At 33.7% G+C, this 18,276-nt stretch overlaps 1 protein-coding gene across 4 annotated transcripts; it reads left to right on the top strand.

Annotated features, from left to right (window-relative positions):
* Positions 1-4,235: 4,235 nt before the first annotated feature.
* Positions 4,236-17,554, top strand: uba2 (ubiquitin-like modifier activating enzyme 2). 4 transcript variants are annotated; one of them, XM_068217354.1, is made up of 17 exons: positions 4,236-4,439; positions 5,663-5,746; positions 5,826-5,896; positions 5,997-6,061; positions 6,142-6,242; positions 6,585-6,706; positions 8,771-8,838; positions 9,413-9,534; positions 9,628-9,727; positions 9,824-9,972; positions 10,133-10,226; positions 11,916-12,028; positions 12,181-12,336; positions 12,439-12,535; positions 14,281-14,386; positions 14,467-14,606; positions 16,856-17,554. In XM_068217354.1, the coding sequence occupies exons 1-17, from the start codon at positions 4,299-4,301 to the stop codon at positions 17,044-17,046; spliced, it is 1,920 nt and encodes a 639-aa protein (XP_068073455.1). In that variant the 5' UTR covers positions 4,236-4,298; the 3' UTR covers positions 17,047-17,554.
* The last annotated feature ends 722 nt before the right edge of the window (positions 17,555-18,276 follow it).

Genomic DNA, 18,276 nt, shown 5'->3' with positions numbered 1-18,276 from the left:
ATATGTTGCATCCGGCTCATTTAAACCATTTCTGTTCATGCAGCAGTAAGCTTTGTTAATTGCTTATAATGGTTTGAGCTGATTATTATGTGCATTGTTATTGCTATATTATTTGTTATATTGCTAAATGTAAGTGTGGTTTGCACATGACCCCCACACAGTATCTCTTTTCTCTTTACTGCTCAGATGGAGCTTGTTATTTTATTTTATTTTATTTTATTTTATTTTATTTTATTTTATTTTATTTTATTTTATTTATTTTATTTTATTTTATTTATTTTATTTTATTTTATTTTTATTTTATTTATTCATTAATTTTCTTTTCGGCTTAATACCTTTATTAATCAGGGGTCACCACAGCGGAATGAACCACCAACTTATCCAGCATATGTTTTGCACAGTAAATGCCCTTCTAGCTGCAACCCACCACTGGGAAACATCCATACACATTATTATTATTATTATTATTATTATTATTATTATTTAATTATACATTTTTTGAGCAATTACAAGTAATACAATATTGGAATGCAACTCATTTTATAACCTGATACAATGTTATATATTTATTTACTGTATGTGTCTATTTATTTTTACAGTTCATTTTGGGAATTATAAGGGTTTTAGTTCAAATGAATAAACCTAATAATGTAAATAAATAGGTCAATACTTTCATTCAGCTATTAAAATTAGTGCTACGTTTCCATTTTAATTACTACTGAACTATTCTTAAATCATTTCAAATTATATTTATTTGTTATTTGCTCATTTATTTTTATGTATACACATAGCAAATCCAATGCAAGATTTACTATAGAATAATATTATTCATTCTGCTAATTAATAAACACATTGATAATAAAACTTTAAATATAATATAATGAATAATGTATAAACTGACCTGCCGATGTTTATTAATTGCAAAACCATTGATCCATCGTGTCTCTAATAGTTATTTAATTCCATTCATTTAAAAGTTAATAATAAATAGAATTCTGCTAAAAATATATAATTTCTATTATAATTATAATTAAACATTTTAATTATAATTTAATAAAAATGTTAATGTTTGAATATAAATATTTTGTTTTGTTATCTAAAAGAATAGTTCATCTAAAAATGAATATTCTGTCACTATTTACTCATCATCTCCAACACATATTATCAACACAATTTAATATTTAGCAGAATGTGTAAGAAATGAACAAGTGAAGGGTGAGTAAATAATGAAAAAGTCACAGAATCTCCACTTAAAGAGATAGTACAATTAAAAACAAAAACCTACTCAAAAATACTCACTACAAGCAAGTCTTTTTTTGTTTTTTTTGCAGTTATTTCCCCTTACTTTCTATTTAATTATGAGGTTTAAATACTGCACATCAGCAATATTTAAGCACTAAGCTTTGCTGGATTCGCTTATCGGACGGTGGCCACACTTTTTGATGTACCAAAAATATTTCCCACAGTTTTGTCAAAGTGCTTACAATAGGCCTACTATTTTACTATGAAGTATAGGTTATTACAGTTTTTAAAAATAATGCTATGAGAGCATTTAAAAATAATAATTAAATATTATCCATTGTTTAATAAAAAAAGAACAATTAGGAATCTGTTAAAATTTGTTTTTTACTATCAACTGCTACTGTTCCTTCATCTTTAAAAATGGCCTCTATCACTCCAATACTCAAAAAGACCGGGGCTGATACTAATGACCTAAACAATTTTAGGCCAATTGCCAACCTTCCGTTTGTTTCAAAAATACTGGAAAGAACAGTAGCAGCTCAACTTCACTCACATCTGCTTACTAATAACATCTATGAGCACTTTCAATCTGGGTTTCGCCCTAAACACAGCACAGAAACAGCCCTCACTAAGGTTGTAAATGATCTTCTTTTAGCTGCTGATTCTGGTTACCTGTCTATACTTATTCTTTTAGATATTACTGCGGCTTTTGATACTATTAGTCATTCACTATTATTGGAAAGACTGGCTTCTATAGGAATAGCTGACAACGCACTCTGCTGGTTCTCTTCCTATTTAAGTGACAGAAAACAGTTTGTGCAGATAAAGAATAGACGCTCTGATCCTGTTTCAGTCCTTCATGGTGTTCCTCAAGGGTCAGTATTGGGGCCACTTTTATTTATTATTTATATCCTACCTTTAGGTCATATATTTCGTTCTTTTGGCATACATTTTCATTTTTATGCAGACGATACACAAGTTTATATCTCCACAAAACCTACAACATCGCACCCCCCTTCTGACCTTACCAAATGTCTAAATGAGATTAATACATGGATGACTAATAATTTCTTAAAGTTAAATGCCAGTAAAACCGAAGCCCTCTTGGTTGGCTCAAAATCTGTTTTATCCAAAGCTCAATCTTTTACCCTGTTTGTTGATAACTCCCCAGTCAATTTCTCAACCCAAGTGAAAAGTCTTGGGGTTATACTGGATGGCATGCTCTCATTTAGTTCTCAAATTAGTAATATCTCACGTTCTGCCTTTTTTCATTTGCGTAACATTGCAAGACTTCGCCCTTCACTATCTCAACAAAGTACTGAAGTGCTTGTTCATGCTTTGGTTACATCACGGATTGATTACTGTAACTCGCTTCTCTCTGGTATTCCTGATAAACAAATTCATAAACTACAGTTGATTCAGAATTCAGCGGCTAGGATAGTTACCTGCTCGCGTACTTCTGATCACATAACTCCAATTCTCTTTCACCTGCACTGGCTTCCTGTTCACTATCGTATACAATACAAAATCCTCCTCTTAACATACAAAGCTCTTCATAACCTGGCCCCTCACTATCTTTCTGATCTTCTTCAATTGTACACTCCTTCACGCTCACTGAGATCATCTTCTGCTGAACTGTTATCTGTCCCACACTTTAGGATGAAGTCATTTGGAGGCAGGGCTTTTAGTTGTACAGCACCAAAGTTATGGAATTCCCTGCCTTTGCACATTCGCCAGATGGACTCTATTTCCAATTTTAAATCTCAGATAAAGACGTTTTTGTTTAGGATAGCTTTTAATGATTTGCTGGTTTAAATATGCTGATTGTCATTTTTACTGCTTGCATTTTTATGATGTGCTTGTAATCTGCTGTAAGGTGTCCTTGAGTGCTTTGAAAGGCGCCTAAAAATAAAAGGTATTATTATTATTATTATTAAAAACAGTAGCCTATAGGCAAATAAAAACTGGCCAGCTCCTTCAGCTTTCCTCTGTTAGAATTTGTCCGTTTGAATAATAAAAAATTGTGTTTGTTTTAAAGGCCTTCTTCTAACGGTTATTTTTACAATTAATGAGTCAAAAATGGGACAACTGAGCTCACGTATAGGAGCCAAACTCTGGACTTTGTCAGTCAGTACCTGTAACCAATGACTTCTAGGAAAAAAAGCAAATACTATGGAAGCCAATGTTTACAAGTTTCCAGCTTTCTTCAGAATATCGTCTTATGTGTATAAAAGGAATAAAGAAACTCATACAGATTTTAAAGAAGTAAATGTGTGTGAATGATAACAGAATCAAAGTCTCCACTTTAGAAATAGTCCAACCAAAATCGAAAATTTACTCAATATTTACTTTCACCCTCTTGTGGTTTCAAACCTTTATGGGTTTCCTTATTCTGTTGAACACAAAGGAAGACATTTTCCTAAATATTAAAAAACCTGTAACTACTGACTTCCATAGTAGGATAAAATACTGTGGAAGTCAATGTTTACAAGCTTTAGCTCTATTCAGATTATCTTCTTAGGTGCATGTATAAAAAAAAGAATAAAGAAACTTGTAGAGGTTTGGAACAAGTAAAGTTCGTGTAAATGATCAGAATCTCCACTTAAAGAGGTTAGTTCACCCAAAAACGGAAAATGACTCATTATTTACTCTCCCTCGTCTGGTTTCAACCCTATGAGTAAATTCTTTATTCCAGTGAACACAAAAGAAGATATTTGCTAGATATTAAATAAAACTGTAACATAGTACAAATGCTGTGGAAGTCAATGTTTACAAGTTTCCAGCTTTCTTCAGAATATCTTCTTATTTGTTCAAAAGAAACACGTAGAGGTTTGCAACAAGTACAATGTGAGTAAATGATGACAGTTTTCCGTTTTGGGTGAACTATCCCTTTAAACAACACATTTCTGCAGCTCAGCCGAGCCAACAGAGGTCGCCAGTTAAAACCTTATACGACCCTCGCGCTTTTTAGCAGTCTCTGCGCATGCGCACCCACTTCCCTCCCCGCAGGATCAAACCGCTGCTCGTCCGCGCGCCGCCGAAACGCTGAGCCGACAATGGCAGAACTAGTCGGTCCTCTCCGAAAACAGCTCGCTGACTCCCTCTCCTCCTGCCGGGTGCTGGTGGTCGGGGCGGGAGGCATCGGCTGCGAGCTCCTGAAAAACCTGGTGCTCACCGGCTTTAAGAATATTGAGGTGGTAAGTTGGAGGAAGGCGGACTCTCTTTGTGCTGGAGGAATCAGGCCCATCATCGCCGAGTATCAATTATAATAACCTGCAATGAAAACCACAGACTTGGAATGTGTTTATTAATGCATTACACGTTACTTTAAAATTCTTAAAAGCGTAATGCTGTTCATTATCTCATAGTGAACACAGAAATCATGTATTTGTTTGATTTCGCGCCATGTTTTTTCTGTGCTGTAAACATTGAGCACGGTGGCCACACTTCACGCCAAACTGTTGAAGGAAATGTTCCCGGGCCAGTCAAAGATTAAAAACATAACCTCTTTAAGATTTTTTCTTTCCAGTAGATAAATATAACATTTAGTCCTAATAAACAGCGTTTTTTAGTCTCTATTAAAGGTAAAGGCTGACGTGATTAATAGGATTGAGGTAAAGTTGGTTTTATATTCAGACTTTCTTTTTAATAAAGTAACTTTAGTTACAGAAAGTTTTTCTTTGCTAATTTTAAATGGGGAAATAATATTGGCAGTTAATGGCCATCAAAATACAACATTATTCATAGTCAGTTAAATAGTGCTTTGTTTGGAAGTTATTTTCACATGTGATTTTAGACTGAATATTCAAAGTAGCGTGGTAAACAATATATGGACTGTGTCGCAAGTTGTCAATGTGCGATTATAAAACTAACCCAATATTAATAGGGTTGATTTTTAAAGTAGCTTATTTTGAAAATATTATGCTAATTAAACTACTAGGTGCTTAATAAAGTAAAAATGAGGTCCCCTAATAAAATCCTAAAGCAGAAAGTCTTAAATTCAAAGTTATGGTATAATTTTGCTTGCTCATACAAAAAACTGTTCCTCAATTTTCCTGTTTAAAAATCTGAAATCTGTTAGACGATACATTTTTAAAAAAAGATGTGACGTAAAGATGAAGGAAGTTTATGATTTAAACAATATCAACCGTGGCCAAAAAACTATAGTTGCATTGTATATTTTTCAAGACCTCTAGCGAAGGTACAGTCAATCCGATGCAAAGCATTCAAGCATTTTTAAAATGACAATGTGAAAATGTGACAATGGGAAAAGTTTATTAAATTTCAATGTCACACATCCTGTGTGTTTTGGGTAGTCATTAAAAAAACGCATAGTAATATTATTGATTGGCTAGTATGTTTAAACGGTGTCTACTAATGTCTCATAGCGTCTTGGTTTTCTATTTATCCTCTTTTGCAGATTGACCTGGATACCATTGATGTCAGCAACCTCAACAGACAATTTCTGTTTCAGAAGAAACATGTTGGAAAGTCTAAAGCTCAGGTGAATGATACAAACTAACTTCGGCTCATTTGTAATATTCAGAAATGTGCAACAGACCTTTGACGACTGTGCATTTCAGGTTGCCAAGGAGAGCGTGCTTCGGTTTTGTCCATCTGCAAACATCACTGCCTATCACGACAGCATCATGAAGTAAGTGCAGTAACGTTATTGCCAAAAAAAACTTTGTAAATTTGTTTGTTTACTGTGTGAAGCAATAATTTAATAACCTTGATGTTTTTTCTTCTTGCAGCCCAGATTACAATGTGGAGTTCTTCAGGAATTTCCAGCTTGTAATGAATGCTTTGGACAACAGAGGTGTGAATTAGTTTCTGCAAATATTAACGTGAAGGATCATCTTGCTTCAGTATTAAAAGTCTTTTGTCTTATATTTGCAGCGGCCAGAAATCATGTGAACCGAATGTGTCTGGCAGCTGACATTCCCCTTATTGAGAGCGGCACGGCTGGCTATCTGGGACAAGTCACGGTTATCAAGAAGGCAAGGCTCTTTTATTAAAGGGATAGTTTACCTAAAATCAATTTTTACTCACCCACATTTTCTGCTAAACACAGAACATATTTCGAGGAATTTTGGCAATCAAATAGTATCATTTTCATTGTAGAAAAAAAAATGACTATGGAAGTCGATTGGGACCAACAATAGTTTGGTTAATGGTATTAAACTTTTCTTTTTTTTCTATTATAATAAGAAAAAGGTTGGATCAAAGTGAAGAGTGAGTAAATGATGATGTTTTTAATTTTTAGGTAAACTGTCGCTTGGGTGAATTGATCTCAATGTCATTCTCTTGGCTTTAATATTTTGTGCATTTCCCAACTTCAGGGTCAGACAGAATGCTACGAGTGCCAGCCTAAACCAACACAGAAAACCTTCCCAGGTTGCACCATTCGCAACACGCCCTCAGAACCCATCCACTGCATTGTGTGGGCTAAATATCTCTTCAAGTAAGTTCACAATCACATCTGTCTTGTCTCGGCATAAAACTAAACTAATATTGTTCTTGAAGTACAATGTTTCTGAATCCCATTTGTAAAATTAGTTATTAGATGAGCCAGACAGAATCTGCGGATGTTTTTTTTTTTTTTTTTTTTTTTTTTTTTTTTTTTTTGTGATTTCTGTGCAAAATGTTGTAACAAAATCTGTATTTATGCTGAATTATTTTGGGAATATCATAACCAAAAACATAATACAATGGTCCCTCATTATTTATGGGAGGTACATTCTAAAAATAATGTGCAATAGGTGAAATCCGCAAAGTAGTCTGCTTTATTTGTTACAATTAGTATAGGTGTTTTACGGCTGTAAAACCCCTTTACTAGACACTTTATACACTTTTCTCAAACAGGCGTTAACATGTTAACACTTTTTTTCTCTTGATTTAACTCTCTCAAATTCAAACTTTAGTAGAAAATTAAGTGCAGTATTATAGAATGAAACCAAAGTTCAAAACCATTTTATCTTCATTTATTTATTACGTAATGGCGCCCTACAGCCGTGAAACTTCTACATTACTTTAGCATGTCTACAAGTTAAACCTTTTTGTGCGATTATTACCATTTTTCTTTGCCTTTTGGGTGCTACCGCAGGTGCCTATGACTGCAGAATGTTTCGTCAAAATTGTGGGGAGAAAACTTGCAAATGTACCTTACAGCACTTCAGAATCACACTGCTAGCCATCAAAGATTCATGTAAATTTGGCAAGCAGAACACATTCTGCACTGTACAGGAGACACGGCATGAGGAGATTGATTGACAATGGTGTACAGCCAGTCAGGATACAGAACACAATGCGCTAATCAGGACACAGAAAACAATGCTCTCTAGAAATAAAGCATGTCAAATTGCTTGAAATAAATCTGCAAAACTGCGAGGTGAAGTGAACCATCTTATATGAAATGAAAAATAACACATTTTAACTTATTTAATGGTAACAATGCAAATCCAATTAGATCCACTCATTTGGCAAACAAAGCAAGTCTCTCATAGAATATATATCTACTAAAAGACAAATAATAAATAATATTACTTTACAAATTGTATTGTAAATAAATCAGCTAATCATTTGCATATTAGTCAATAATATTACTGAAATTAAAAACTGAAGAATATAAATTTACATAAGAAAATAAATAGACTTAATGTTTGACTAAAAATCTGTGCATTTCTGCGCGCACTTATTGCGTGTGGGACTAGTTATTAGTAATAAAAAAGCATGATAAATATGATTGACTTTGATAGTTTAATGTGTACGCCATCATGTGCGCTCGTTATATTCATTATAAATTTACTGCTCAAACTGATTAGAATCTTACATTAACAACACATGGCAACGACACTCAAACATATTTACAATGATAAGGAACATAGCTACTTACTGAGTCATTAACGTACAGCAATACCACACAAGAAAAGGATGGACCTTGAAGGAACAAACATTGTTGGGAAAGATCCATTATGATAGACTTAACAGTCTGAACAAGTTTGAATTACGCATGCGCGTTTCAGGCAGTTCTGTAAAGTTACGTTGTGTATCGGCTTAAAGATATCGGCCTAATTTTGATATTGGGCTAAATGTTATGGTCGCCAATATATTGTGCAGCTAGATTAATTAAAGCTATAAATTCATAATGCAATTACTAATTAATATTTGACATTTAATTAAGTTTAATTGAAAAGCCACTAAAACAAATGATATTTGGAACATTCATTTTTCTGGCAAAATAAAGATTTATGGTTTAATGTAAAGCATGGATGAACAATTTTATTAAACTGTTAATTTTTATTTGAGAAGTAAATTCTAGTTTGCATCAATAATATCTTTCATGTTAAACCAAACTTGTTGAGACTTGTAGTTAAGACTCTGTTTGTATCTGGTGATGGTTTTAATAAATTAATTGGTGTATAAATATCAGTTTTGTGGAATTTTAGCTAATTTTGCTATTGTCTTCTTTTTCTTGTCTATTGTCCTCTTTTTTTATCTTTTTCATGTCATTCAATTGCCAATATAGTCAGCTGTTTGGTGAGGAGGATGCAGATCAGGAAGTATCGCCTGACACTGCTGACCCTGAAGCCGCCTGTAAGTAGCCAGACATTTACAACAAACTTTGTGATAATTTAGGTGTTTTCTTTTTTTACAAGTAAATGTAGTATTGCATAAACAATTAGCAAATATATGCATCTAGGTGTTTCCATCCAGCATTTGTGATATCTTTTGTGACAATCATAATTATATACATTGTGTCTGCAGTGTCTTTAATTTCAAAAACAATTTTAGGCCTTAAAGTCTTAAATTTGCTGAAATATTGTGTTGTAGGTCCTAAATAATTTTAAACGGGTCTTAACTTTTTTCTGTCCATGTAAATTTACCCACTCGGGCCAACACACATCCAATCACCAACAATCCATGTCCTATTTACCAATATGGTTTAATTATCTTCCTCACAATAACGTTTGTTTATAATGTTTTTTAATGTTAAAAATCCTTAGTGTTTAGCCCTTTGTATATCTGAAATTTCATTCATATTTAAAAAGCTTTTATATTGGACTTGATGTGACCTGCAGAAACCCTGTATATTCCAAACATGCAACTTACATTGGTTTTTAATGGGCCTGTTTGATTAAAGGATGTTTTTTTTTTTTTATTACCTTAGGGAATCCTGCAGATGCAGCAGCTCGAGCCACAGCATCCGATCAGGATGGAGACATCAAACGAGTGTCCACTAAAGAGTGGGCTCGTTCCACAGGCTACGACCCTATCAAACTCTTCAACAAGGTGTCAGCTTTGTCACAAACCTCACCTTACGTTAGTCTTTACTTGTTTTTTTTTTTTTTTTTGTCTGAAAGTAATTTATATATTTCCTTGCAGCTTTTTAAAGATGACATAATGTATCTGCTGACCATGGATAAGCTTTGGAAAAAAAGAAAAGCCCCGTTACCACTAGAATGGGAAGAAATCAACCAGCTTGGTGGGTATTTTGTTCTTACATGGCTATCAACAGTTATTTAAACAAATGTAATTGTATGTTAAAAAATGCATATTAAGTAAGTCTTTTTAAAAGCAGGTTCTCAGGAGCAGGTAATTGGCTCAGGGCTGAAGGACCAGCAGGTTTTGGGAGTTCAGGGTTATGCTCAACTCTTCCAGCATAGTGTAGAAACTCTACGATCTCAGCTGAAAGAGAAGGGTGACGGTGCAGAGCTCGTCTGGGACAAGGTGAGATTTAAACAGCTTTTTTTCATAAGCTAACAGTATATACCAGTTTGGCTATCAGTCAAAATGTCTATATACCTAACCAAAATATGAGAGGTGCAGTTGTCGTTTTTAATGTGAATAAAACATTTAGATGTTTTTTTATGTGTGCTGCTGTTTTCAGGACGATCCTCCAGCCATGGACTTTGTTACAGCAGCTTCAAACTTGCGTATGAATGTATTCAGCATGAACATGAAAAGCCGCTTTGATGTCAAATGTAGGTGTATGGTTGATTTACATTTTTTAAAAACGCTTTAATAACTCGAGCTTAAGTAAGTGCGTTATTGCTTTATCGAAGGAGACACTGACTTTTGACTATGAAATTAATACCAGTACATAGGGATGGGTACCGAAACTCTGTACTTTATCGGTATTGGTGCTACATTATAAAAGACTGAAGTATTGATGAGCTCTGACGTTAACGGTTCTGCTATCTGTACCGTAGAATTATTGCTGAATAAACATTACTTAAAGTAGCATAATTTAACTGACCAACTTTTTTCTAATTTGCGATATTTGATATTTGTCTGCACAGTTGGCAATCTCTCATGAGAAATGCTTGTGTTTCCGGCGAGTGCATTAAGTATAAAAAATGCACAGTTCTCCGCTTAGCACAAACCTCCACCGAGTGCACACACACAACTTGTAAGCTTGCGGAGTGAACCAAACGGGTTGTATTTCCCAAGTGGACAGCAACAATGGCCATTGAAACAAACGCAACAAGTTTTTTTTATTGTATTAGTGAAAACGCAAGCAATCTGGCAAAGTAAAAGTATCTTTTAAAAGTGCATTAACTGCAGAAAGACAAATGAAACATTTTTGATTGCCTAGCTAATAACGGTAACATTACATCATCCACATCATTATGCCAGCAGTCAATCACTTAAATGAGGATAATATTAATAGTTAAATAAATGCACACATTCAGTTACAATGAAAGTGATTTTTATCTGCAGTAGCCTAAATAAATCTTAAAACATTAAAAATGCTTTTAAATTACTGTATTTACAAATATAGCCTAATAATAAACTGCTTAAGAATTTTTAAACTTATTTTTTACATGGAAAGATGCAACAAAACTGTTAAAGACAGATAATTCACAAAACACATATATATATATATGTGAATGCGTTAATGACAAATCATTAACATGATCTCATTTACCTGCATTTTGCAATTCAAAGAGGGTATTTTTAACTGCAGGGAGCACAATAAACTAAAAAGTCCCGACTTCTGCCAGAAAAGGCAAACATGTTGATTTTTCTCCAGAAGAATGTTTAAAAATTTAGTCATTTTCCCCCAAACCATTGTACATTCTTTTACAGGAAAAAATTTATTATATACAGAATAAATTTATTTGTTTTACAATTATTGCTTTCGTTTTGTTATACATTAAAAACGTAGTAATAAAATAGTGTTGTTAATTCTGTTAAAAAAATCTTCCTTAAAAAAACACTACAAGAAGTGATAAGAAAACCGTAAAGTGATAAAGTACCTAACTGATAAGTAGTGTCGATAAAAGTAGTAATACAGTTAAAACCTTAATGATACCCATTCCTACCAGTATATTATTGAAAAATGGTGAATGTATAAACAACAAATTGTCTTAAGTGAATCCATTTCTAAATGAAAGAAATAATTACCATTTTGAAAATGAACATGACCAGTTTGTACATACAAGAATATACATACACCACATACAATGTAGAATTGGCCACTCAAGACTTATACATTCATATTAAGTAAAAGTGGAAGAAAAACACATTTGTAGCTTGTGTAAGAATCTATTGTGGCATTAAAACAAATTATAGTGGCATTAAAACAAATTAATAACAATTGAATGCTTCAACTAAAATAATTTTGTGATTTTTAATGTGGCTTTAACCCATGCTGTTTTCTCATCTAGCCATGGCAGGCAACATCATTCCAGCTATAGCCACCACTAACGCCGTCATTGCCGGTCTCATTGTTCTGGAAGCACTGAAGATTCTCAACTCAGACTTTGAACAGTGTCGCACGGTGAGCTTGATCTTCTGCTTCTACAGTTCATGATCAAAACTGAATTGCATCATGTGCTCTCTAATCTAACACATCTTCAATTTTCTTTTTCTAGCTTGGTTATCAGTGGCTTTGGTCATTCTGACCTTTGAATAATTTGTGTTTTTCTTTAGATCTTCCTAAACAAACAGCCAAACCCCAGGAAAAAGCTGCTCGTCCCGTGTGCGCTGGACCCTCCAAATGCCAGCTGTTATGTTTGTGCCAGCAAACCCGAGGTCACAGTAAAGCTTAACGTGCACAAGACCATGGTGCAAGCTCTTCAGGACAAGGTACCAACAATTGCGTCAATCCCATGTTTAAAGAGGGTGACCTATATTTGGTTTGGATTGGGAGGTTGAAATGTTTATTTGTGGTGGGATTTTTTTTTCCAGATACTGAAGGAGAAGTTTGGCATGGTGGCACCAGATGTGCAGATTGAGGACGGAAAGGGAACGATCCTCATCTCTTCAGAGGAAGGAGAGACTGAAGGTGTGAACTGAGTCAGCCTCTAGAGGGCATCTTTCTATACCGTAACACAGTGCTTCTCAAACTATTTACCACCTCAGGAAATATTTGTCTCTCCAGGTACTTTCATAATGACCAGCAGTAAAATAAAGTAGCGTAGTAGGCCTAATTATTCAGCTACTGCACAGTTCAAAAACTAGACTTAACCTTTTCAACCTCCGTGAGTTGTAAATACTCCAGCTGACCCTCCTGTGGGAGGTTTTTTACTTGGAATCCATTGCATTCTAAAGTTCTCATGGTGATGTGTCGAGATTATCACGTGACCCACCAGCCCCAGGGATCTATGTTTATATGGTATTTTGTTTCGTTTTGCCCTTTTCTGTAAATATTGACAAATGTTCTAATTATATTGTGAAATTTCTGATACTCAGATTCTTAAATATGTAATAGAACATATATTTTGTCTTTTAAACAGCTTAATAATGATTGTAATATTTGTTATATGACGGGTAATGGGTGCTGCCTTTTGTTGCTAAAAAGGGATACAGCTGCGATTGCAAGTTAATGAAGCAATTATATTATTTAATTTTTATTTTATTCGCGTCTAACCCTACCTCAACCCTAAACTCAACCCTCAGGGTAATGTAAAAATATTTGTTGTAGTGTCACAAAAATTAAACTACATAACCGTATCCCATTTAGAGTTTACCTGCAGCGGTACTCATGAATCATCTGTGTGATTGTATGCATGGAAAGGTTAATACAGATATTTATTGTCAGCCACTGCTGTAGCAAATCCGCAAAGCTTGTTTTTTTTTTTTTATGTTTTATTTATGATACATTATTTTGTTGTTTTGTACCAAATACATTCGACAATTTAGTTTGTATAGGGTACTAATCAATGCAAGTGCCTGCTTTCATTTCGAATACCTTTTGTGAAATTTTTTTTTTTTACTATTAAAAAATGTGACTTTTCTTTCAGTTTTACACAATTGAGGAAAATAAAAAAAAAACATATTGTGACCTGTATTTAGCCCTGTCATGATATCTTATATATATATATCAATAAATGATTTTAAGACCATTTTGATATTTTATTCTTAAGAATATTTCATTTATAGTCCTTTAATAATTAGGCATTGGAATCAGAATGTGAAAATGGATGTCCTAAACAAATAAATATTAATATTAAATTTTCACAGTAACGTCCAAGGTAAAAAAAAAATTTAAAAATTAGAAAAAAAGTATCTATTTTCAGTCATCAGACACATGAAAATATACTATAGTAATTTATAGTAAATACTATAGTGTTTTTTTATCCATACTGACTCTGTTGCAAAGTCAGCTAAAATGTGGTTAGAACTGTTTTTTTATGTACAGGTGACGTATGTTGCATCACCAAACATTATTGAGGACATGTCTACGTGTTGTACGAAAAATTGGTATATTGATTGTGACAGACCAACCTGTACTTAATAAAACATGAGATTGAATGATCATACTAAATTTTATGATGTTTAAAATGATTTAAAGCTTCCTAGTTTCCCTTGTAGTTTAAGTTATAATGGCGAAACAACATTTTAAATAACATAATTTGCTATTATTGTATGTTGAAGCAGCATTACAATATTACTGACAAGATACTTTGTTTTTAAAACTATTCTTGCACTAAATAATAACTAAAATTAGATGCAACAATGTTATAATATTATTAGTTTGTAAAATTTTTCATTTGATGCTAACACTCTTTTCGTCTTTGACCCTTATAGCAAACAATAACAAGTTTTTGTCTGACTTTGGGATTCGGAATGGGAGCCGTCTTCAAGCTGACGACTTCCTACAGGATTACACTCTTCTGGTCAATGTAATTCACAGGTTGGTGTGTGTTTTTATTCAGCTAATGGATAATATACATTGCCTTTTCACACTTAAAATGAACCTGGCATTAATTACAGTGAGGAGTTGGAAAAGGATGTTGAGTTTGAAGTAGTCGGTGATGCCCCGGATAAAGCGCCTGCTCCAAGTGCCCCAGAAGAAGGGAAAAACATTGCCAATGGGAATAAAGATTCTGCCCAGCCATCTACCTCATCAAAAGGTAAGAACAAAATATTGCTTGTTAAAAGGAATAGTTTACACACAAAAGAAATAAAATGTTAGTCCAAACCTGCATGTTAAATTGTTAAAAGTCAGTCTATAAACGATTATGATGTAATGTAGTTTTTAGTCTTACATGAACATGATTCTCATGTAAGCGTCATCTATTTTAGAATTTAAAAGGTTTCTATAGATTTTATTAAATTAATATATAAAAAAAATAAGTACACAGTACTCATGGACTGCTTTTTAAATCCTCATTTTGGATTACATTGAAAATAGCATATAAACTACATTCTTAGAATGACGTACTTTTTTTTTTTTTTTTTTTTAAGTTTGCACAAATTATATATATATATATATATAATATAAATATATAAATAAAACAACAGTTCAGAGCACAACTACACTCTCTGGCCACTTTATTAGGTACATCTTACTATTACTGGGTTGGACCCCTTTTGCCTACAGAACTGCCTTAATGGTGTAGATTCAACAAGGTACTAGAAATAGCCCTCAAAGATTTTGGTCCATATTGGTACATGATAGCATTCCACAGTTGCTGCAGATTTGTCAGCTGCACATCCATGATGCGAATCTCCTGTTCCACCACATCCCAAAGTAGAGCTACACGATTCTGGCTAAAATGAGAATCACATTTTTTTTTTTTTTTTCCCTAAAAAGATCATAATTTTCTAACAATTCTGTATATGTAAAATTAGGGTTAATATGAGTGGGCTAATATTATTGTTATTTCTCAAGCATATTGTAAAACAAAAATAATATTATGTGTAGGTCTGCTGTTGGTTAAAAATACTACATTTTGTATAGACTTTAAATTTGTCCTGGTCATTAACAGTAAAGTGATGACATTAGAATACAACTATTCATAATTCTGATGTTGAATTATTATGTTTGAGACATATGCTTGTTATTTGTCATTGACATTATTAGACCAATTCTTTCACTGGTAAAATAAAACATTTATCAATATCAGATTCCCTCTTGCATTATGTTCAACATTATATAGGCTAGAGTACACATACTGACACTCATTTCGACCCAGTCTGTCTATTCTCCTCTATCCTCTGGCATCAACAAGGCATTTGTGCCCACAGAACAGCCGCTTACTGAATATTTTCTCTTTTTTCAGACAATTGTCTGTAAAATCTAGAAAAGGTTGTTCATGAAAATACCAGTAGATCAACAGTTTCAGAAATACTCTGACCAGCCCGTCTTGCACCAACAACCATGCCACCTTCAAAGTCGCTTAAATCACCTTTTTTCCCCATTTTGATGCTCTGTTTGAACTGCAGCAAATCGACTTGACCATGTTTACATGCCTAAATGCATTAAAAAACTGCTGCTGCCATGTGGTTAACTGATTAGAAATTTGCAATAATAAGCTGTTGGACTGGTGTACCTAATAAAGTGGCGCCTACCTAATCAAGTTTTTCTACAAAGATGTAGAAAAAACATTATCATAGGGATCAGTTTAAAATTTATTTGTATTTTATTCTCAGACAATAAACAATAAAACACTGACAGCCTGTCATAATCCATCGAAATATAAAAAGGCCTTGTACAATTTAAATCTACAGACAACATTTTGGAGAATTTCTGTTTAAGCTATTTTTTTAAAGGTTATTTAAAGATGACGTTTTGTAAAAGGTTATACCATGGAAAATGATTATTAAAAAATACATAGACGTTATAAAAGCCAGGCTAGCGAATTAAAGTTTAAAAATTAAGTAGCTCAAGCTGCTGGTGCTTGTTTTAGCCCTCTGTGAAGAAAGGCAAAAGCATATGCAAGCAATCATACAGTAATAGTGTTACTGTAAAATGATTTGACTTTTAAATATTACTGAGGTTGCAAACAAAAACAACCTGTAATAAATATGGAATGATTTTTTTTTCCAAGATGAAAATGCTGTGAAAATACCATCAGCACTTTTTGCCTCTTAAAAATGCTGAGGTGAAAATCATTTGTTTTTATTCCACCACTACACTGATTGTGATAGCTAAATTAACTGTTTTAGATTACACAAGTTGGATTCACTTAACGTATGTGCTAGTAACACACTGAGAATATCTGTTAGTTACAAGGGAGGTAATGCTAAATGAAAAGCTTAACTACAAAATAAACTGATCGTTATGTTTCCTAAATGTGGATGCAAGTGTATTGTTTTATCTATTGCTCTTGGTGTAAACAGGCCTTAACACACTTTATTTTTTCCCCATTTCCAGCAGCTGTAGAGGACGACGATGTCCTTCTCGTAGACTCTGATGAAGAGCCGTCATCAAGCACCATGGACACAGAGTCCAGTAACCGCAAGAGGAAACATCATGATGCTGAAACAGACGATGCTTCATCTAAGCGCAAACGCCTGGACCAGCAGCCGGCCGATGATGATGATGAAGACATCATCGCTCTAGACTAGTCTTTGACAAGATTTCACCTGCCTACAATACAGGATTTTCCTCCAGTTCAATTTTTTGTACGGTTTCTCTTACCAAACATGTAAATATATCTGTACAATATGGTTCAAGCTCAATGGATGTCGTCTTTTCCTTTCTATATTTTTTTTGGGAACAGAAAACAGCTGAGATATGAACTTACCTCGGTTAGCTTTTCCTCGGATGGACAAAACAGCTTTTCAACTCAGTATTTTTTACAATGTATGTCCTCGTATTTTGCAGTGTTTTAGAAAATCTGACAAAAGTGCTGATGGTATTTTCAATGCATTTTCATCTTGGAAAAACCATATTCCATATTTATTACAGGTTGTTTTTGTTGCCAACCTCAGTAACATTTCAAAGTAAAATCATTTTACGGTAACACTATTACTGTATGATGGATTGCTTATCTTGTTGCATTGCTTCAGCATCACAATGAAAAATATTGTGACCATTTTCTTTTTTTTTTTTTAAATACACAAGACAACCGTTTATGCCGTTGTTTCATTATTTAAGTGCAGTATAAATCAGCTCATGCCTCATTTACTGAGCAAACTGAGCAGCAGAGCGAATACCACTTAATCTGTATTTACCACAGAAACGTGTTCATGTAAGTACAACGTCCTAATTACATGTTGTTTACATTAGAATGCTTGACGTAAGAACATTCTGTTTTCACTTGTTATTACTCACGTACATTTCAGAGTCCACCGTTCACGTGGTTTCTGTCGTCAGCGGAGTTCATCCAAGATGCGTCGTGACACGTTTACCTTTTCCCTAGTTGGCAGGATTTACGTTTTCACAGGCAGTTTTTGAGGCGATGGTCAACTGATTGTTTGCTTTGGTCTAGACATTTCTTTGCTGCTTGACGTAACTATAAAGTGTTTTTCTATAGAAAATGTAAATAACACGATAAACTGTCTGCAGTACGTTACGAGTTGTAATTTTGTAATATTCGTTATGCCAACAAATTCCTTCGACGCGACCGTTTAATGCGCATTATTACTGAGTATTAATAGCAATCGATATTGTCATGGTCTTGGATGCCAGTGCTAACGTGTCTGTCATTTTGCAGCGAGGATGCGAGGTAATTTCAACGAATATGCCAGAATTAACTTTTCATGTAGTGTCTAGGTAAATAACTAGTGCAGTGAATAGTAAAGCTACCTGTCTGGCTACATCAATACTTAAAAATGGCATATAAGAAATGCATT

The sequence above is a fragment of the Danio rerio genome, chromosome 25 (assembly GCF_049306965.1).
Source record: "Danio rerio strain Tuebingen ecotype United States chromosome 25, GRCz12tu, whole genome shotgun sequence".
Classification (NCBI taxonomy): domain Eukaryota; kingdom Metazoa; phylum Chordata; class Actinopteri; order Cypriniformes; family Danionidae; genus Danio; species Danio rerio.
The sequence above is the reverse complement of the archived record's forward strand: the minus strand, read 5'-3'. Positions and strand labels throughout refer to the sequence as shown.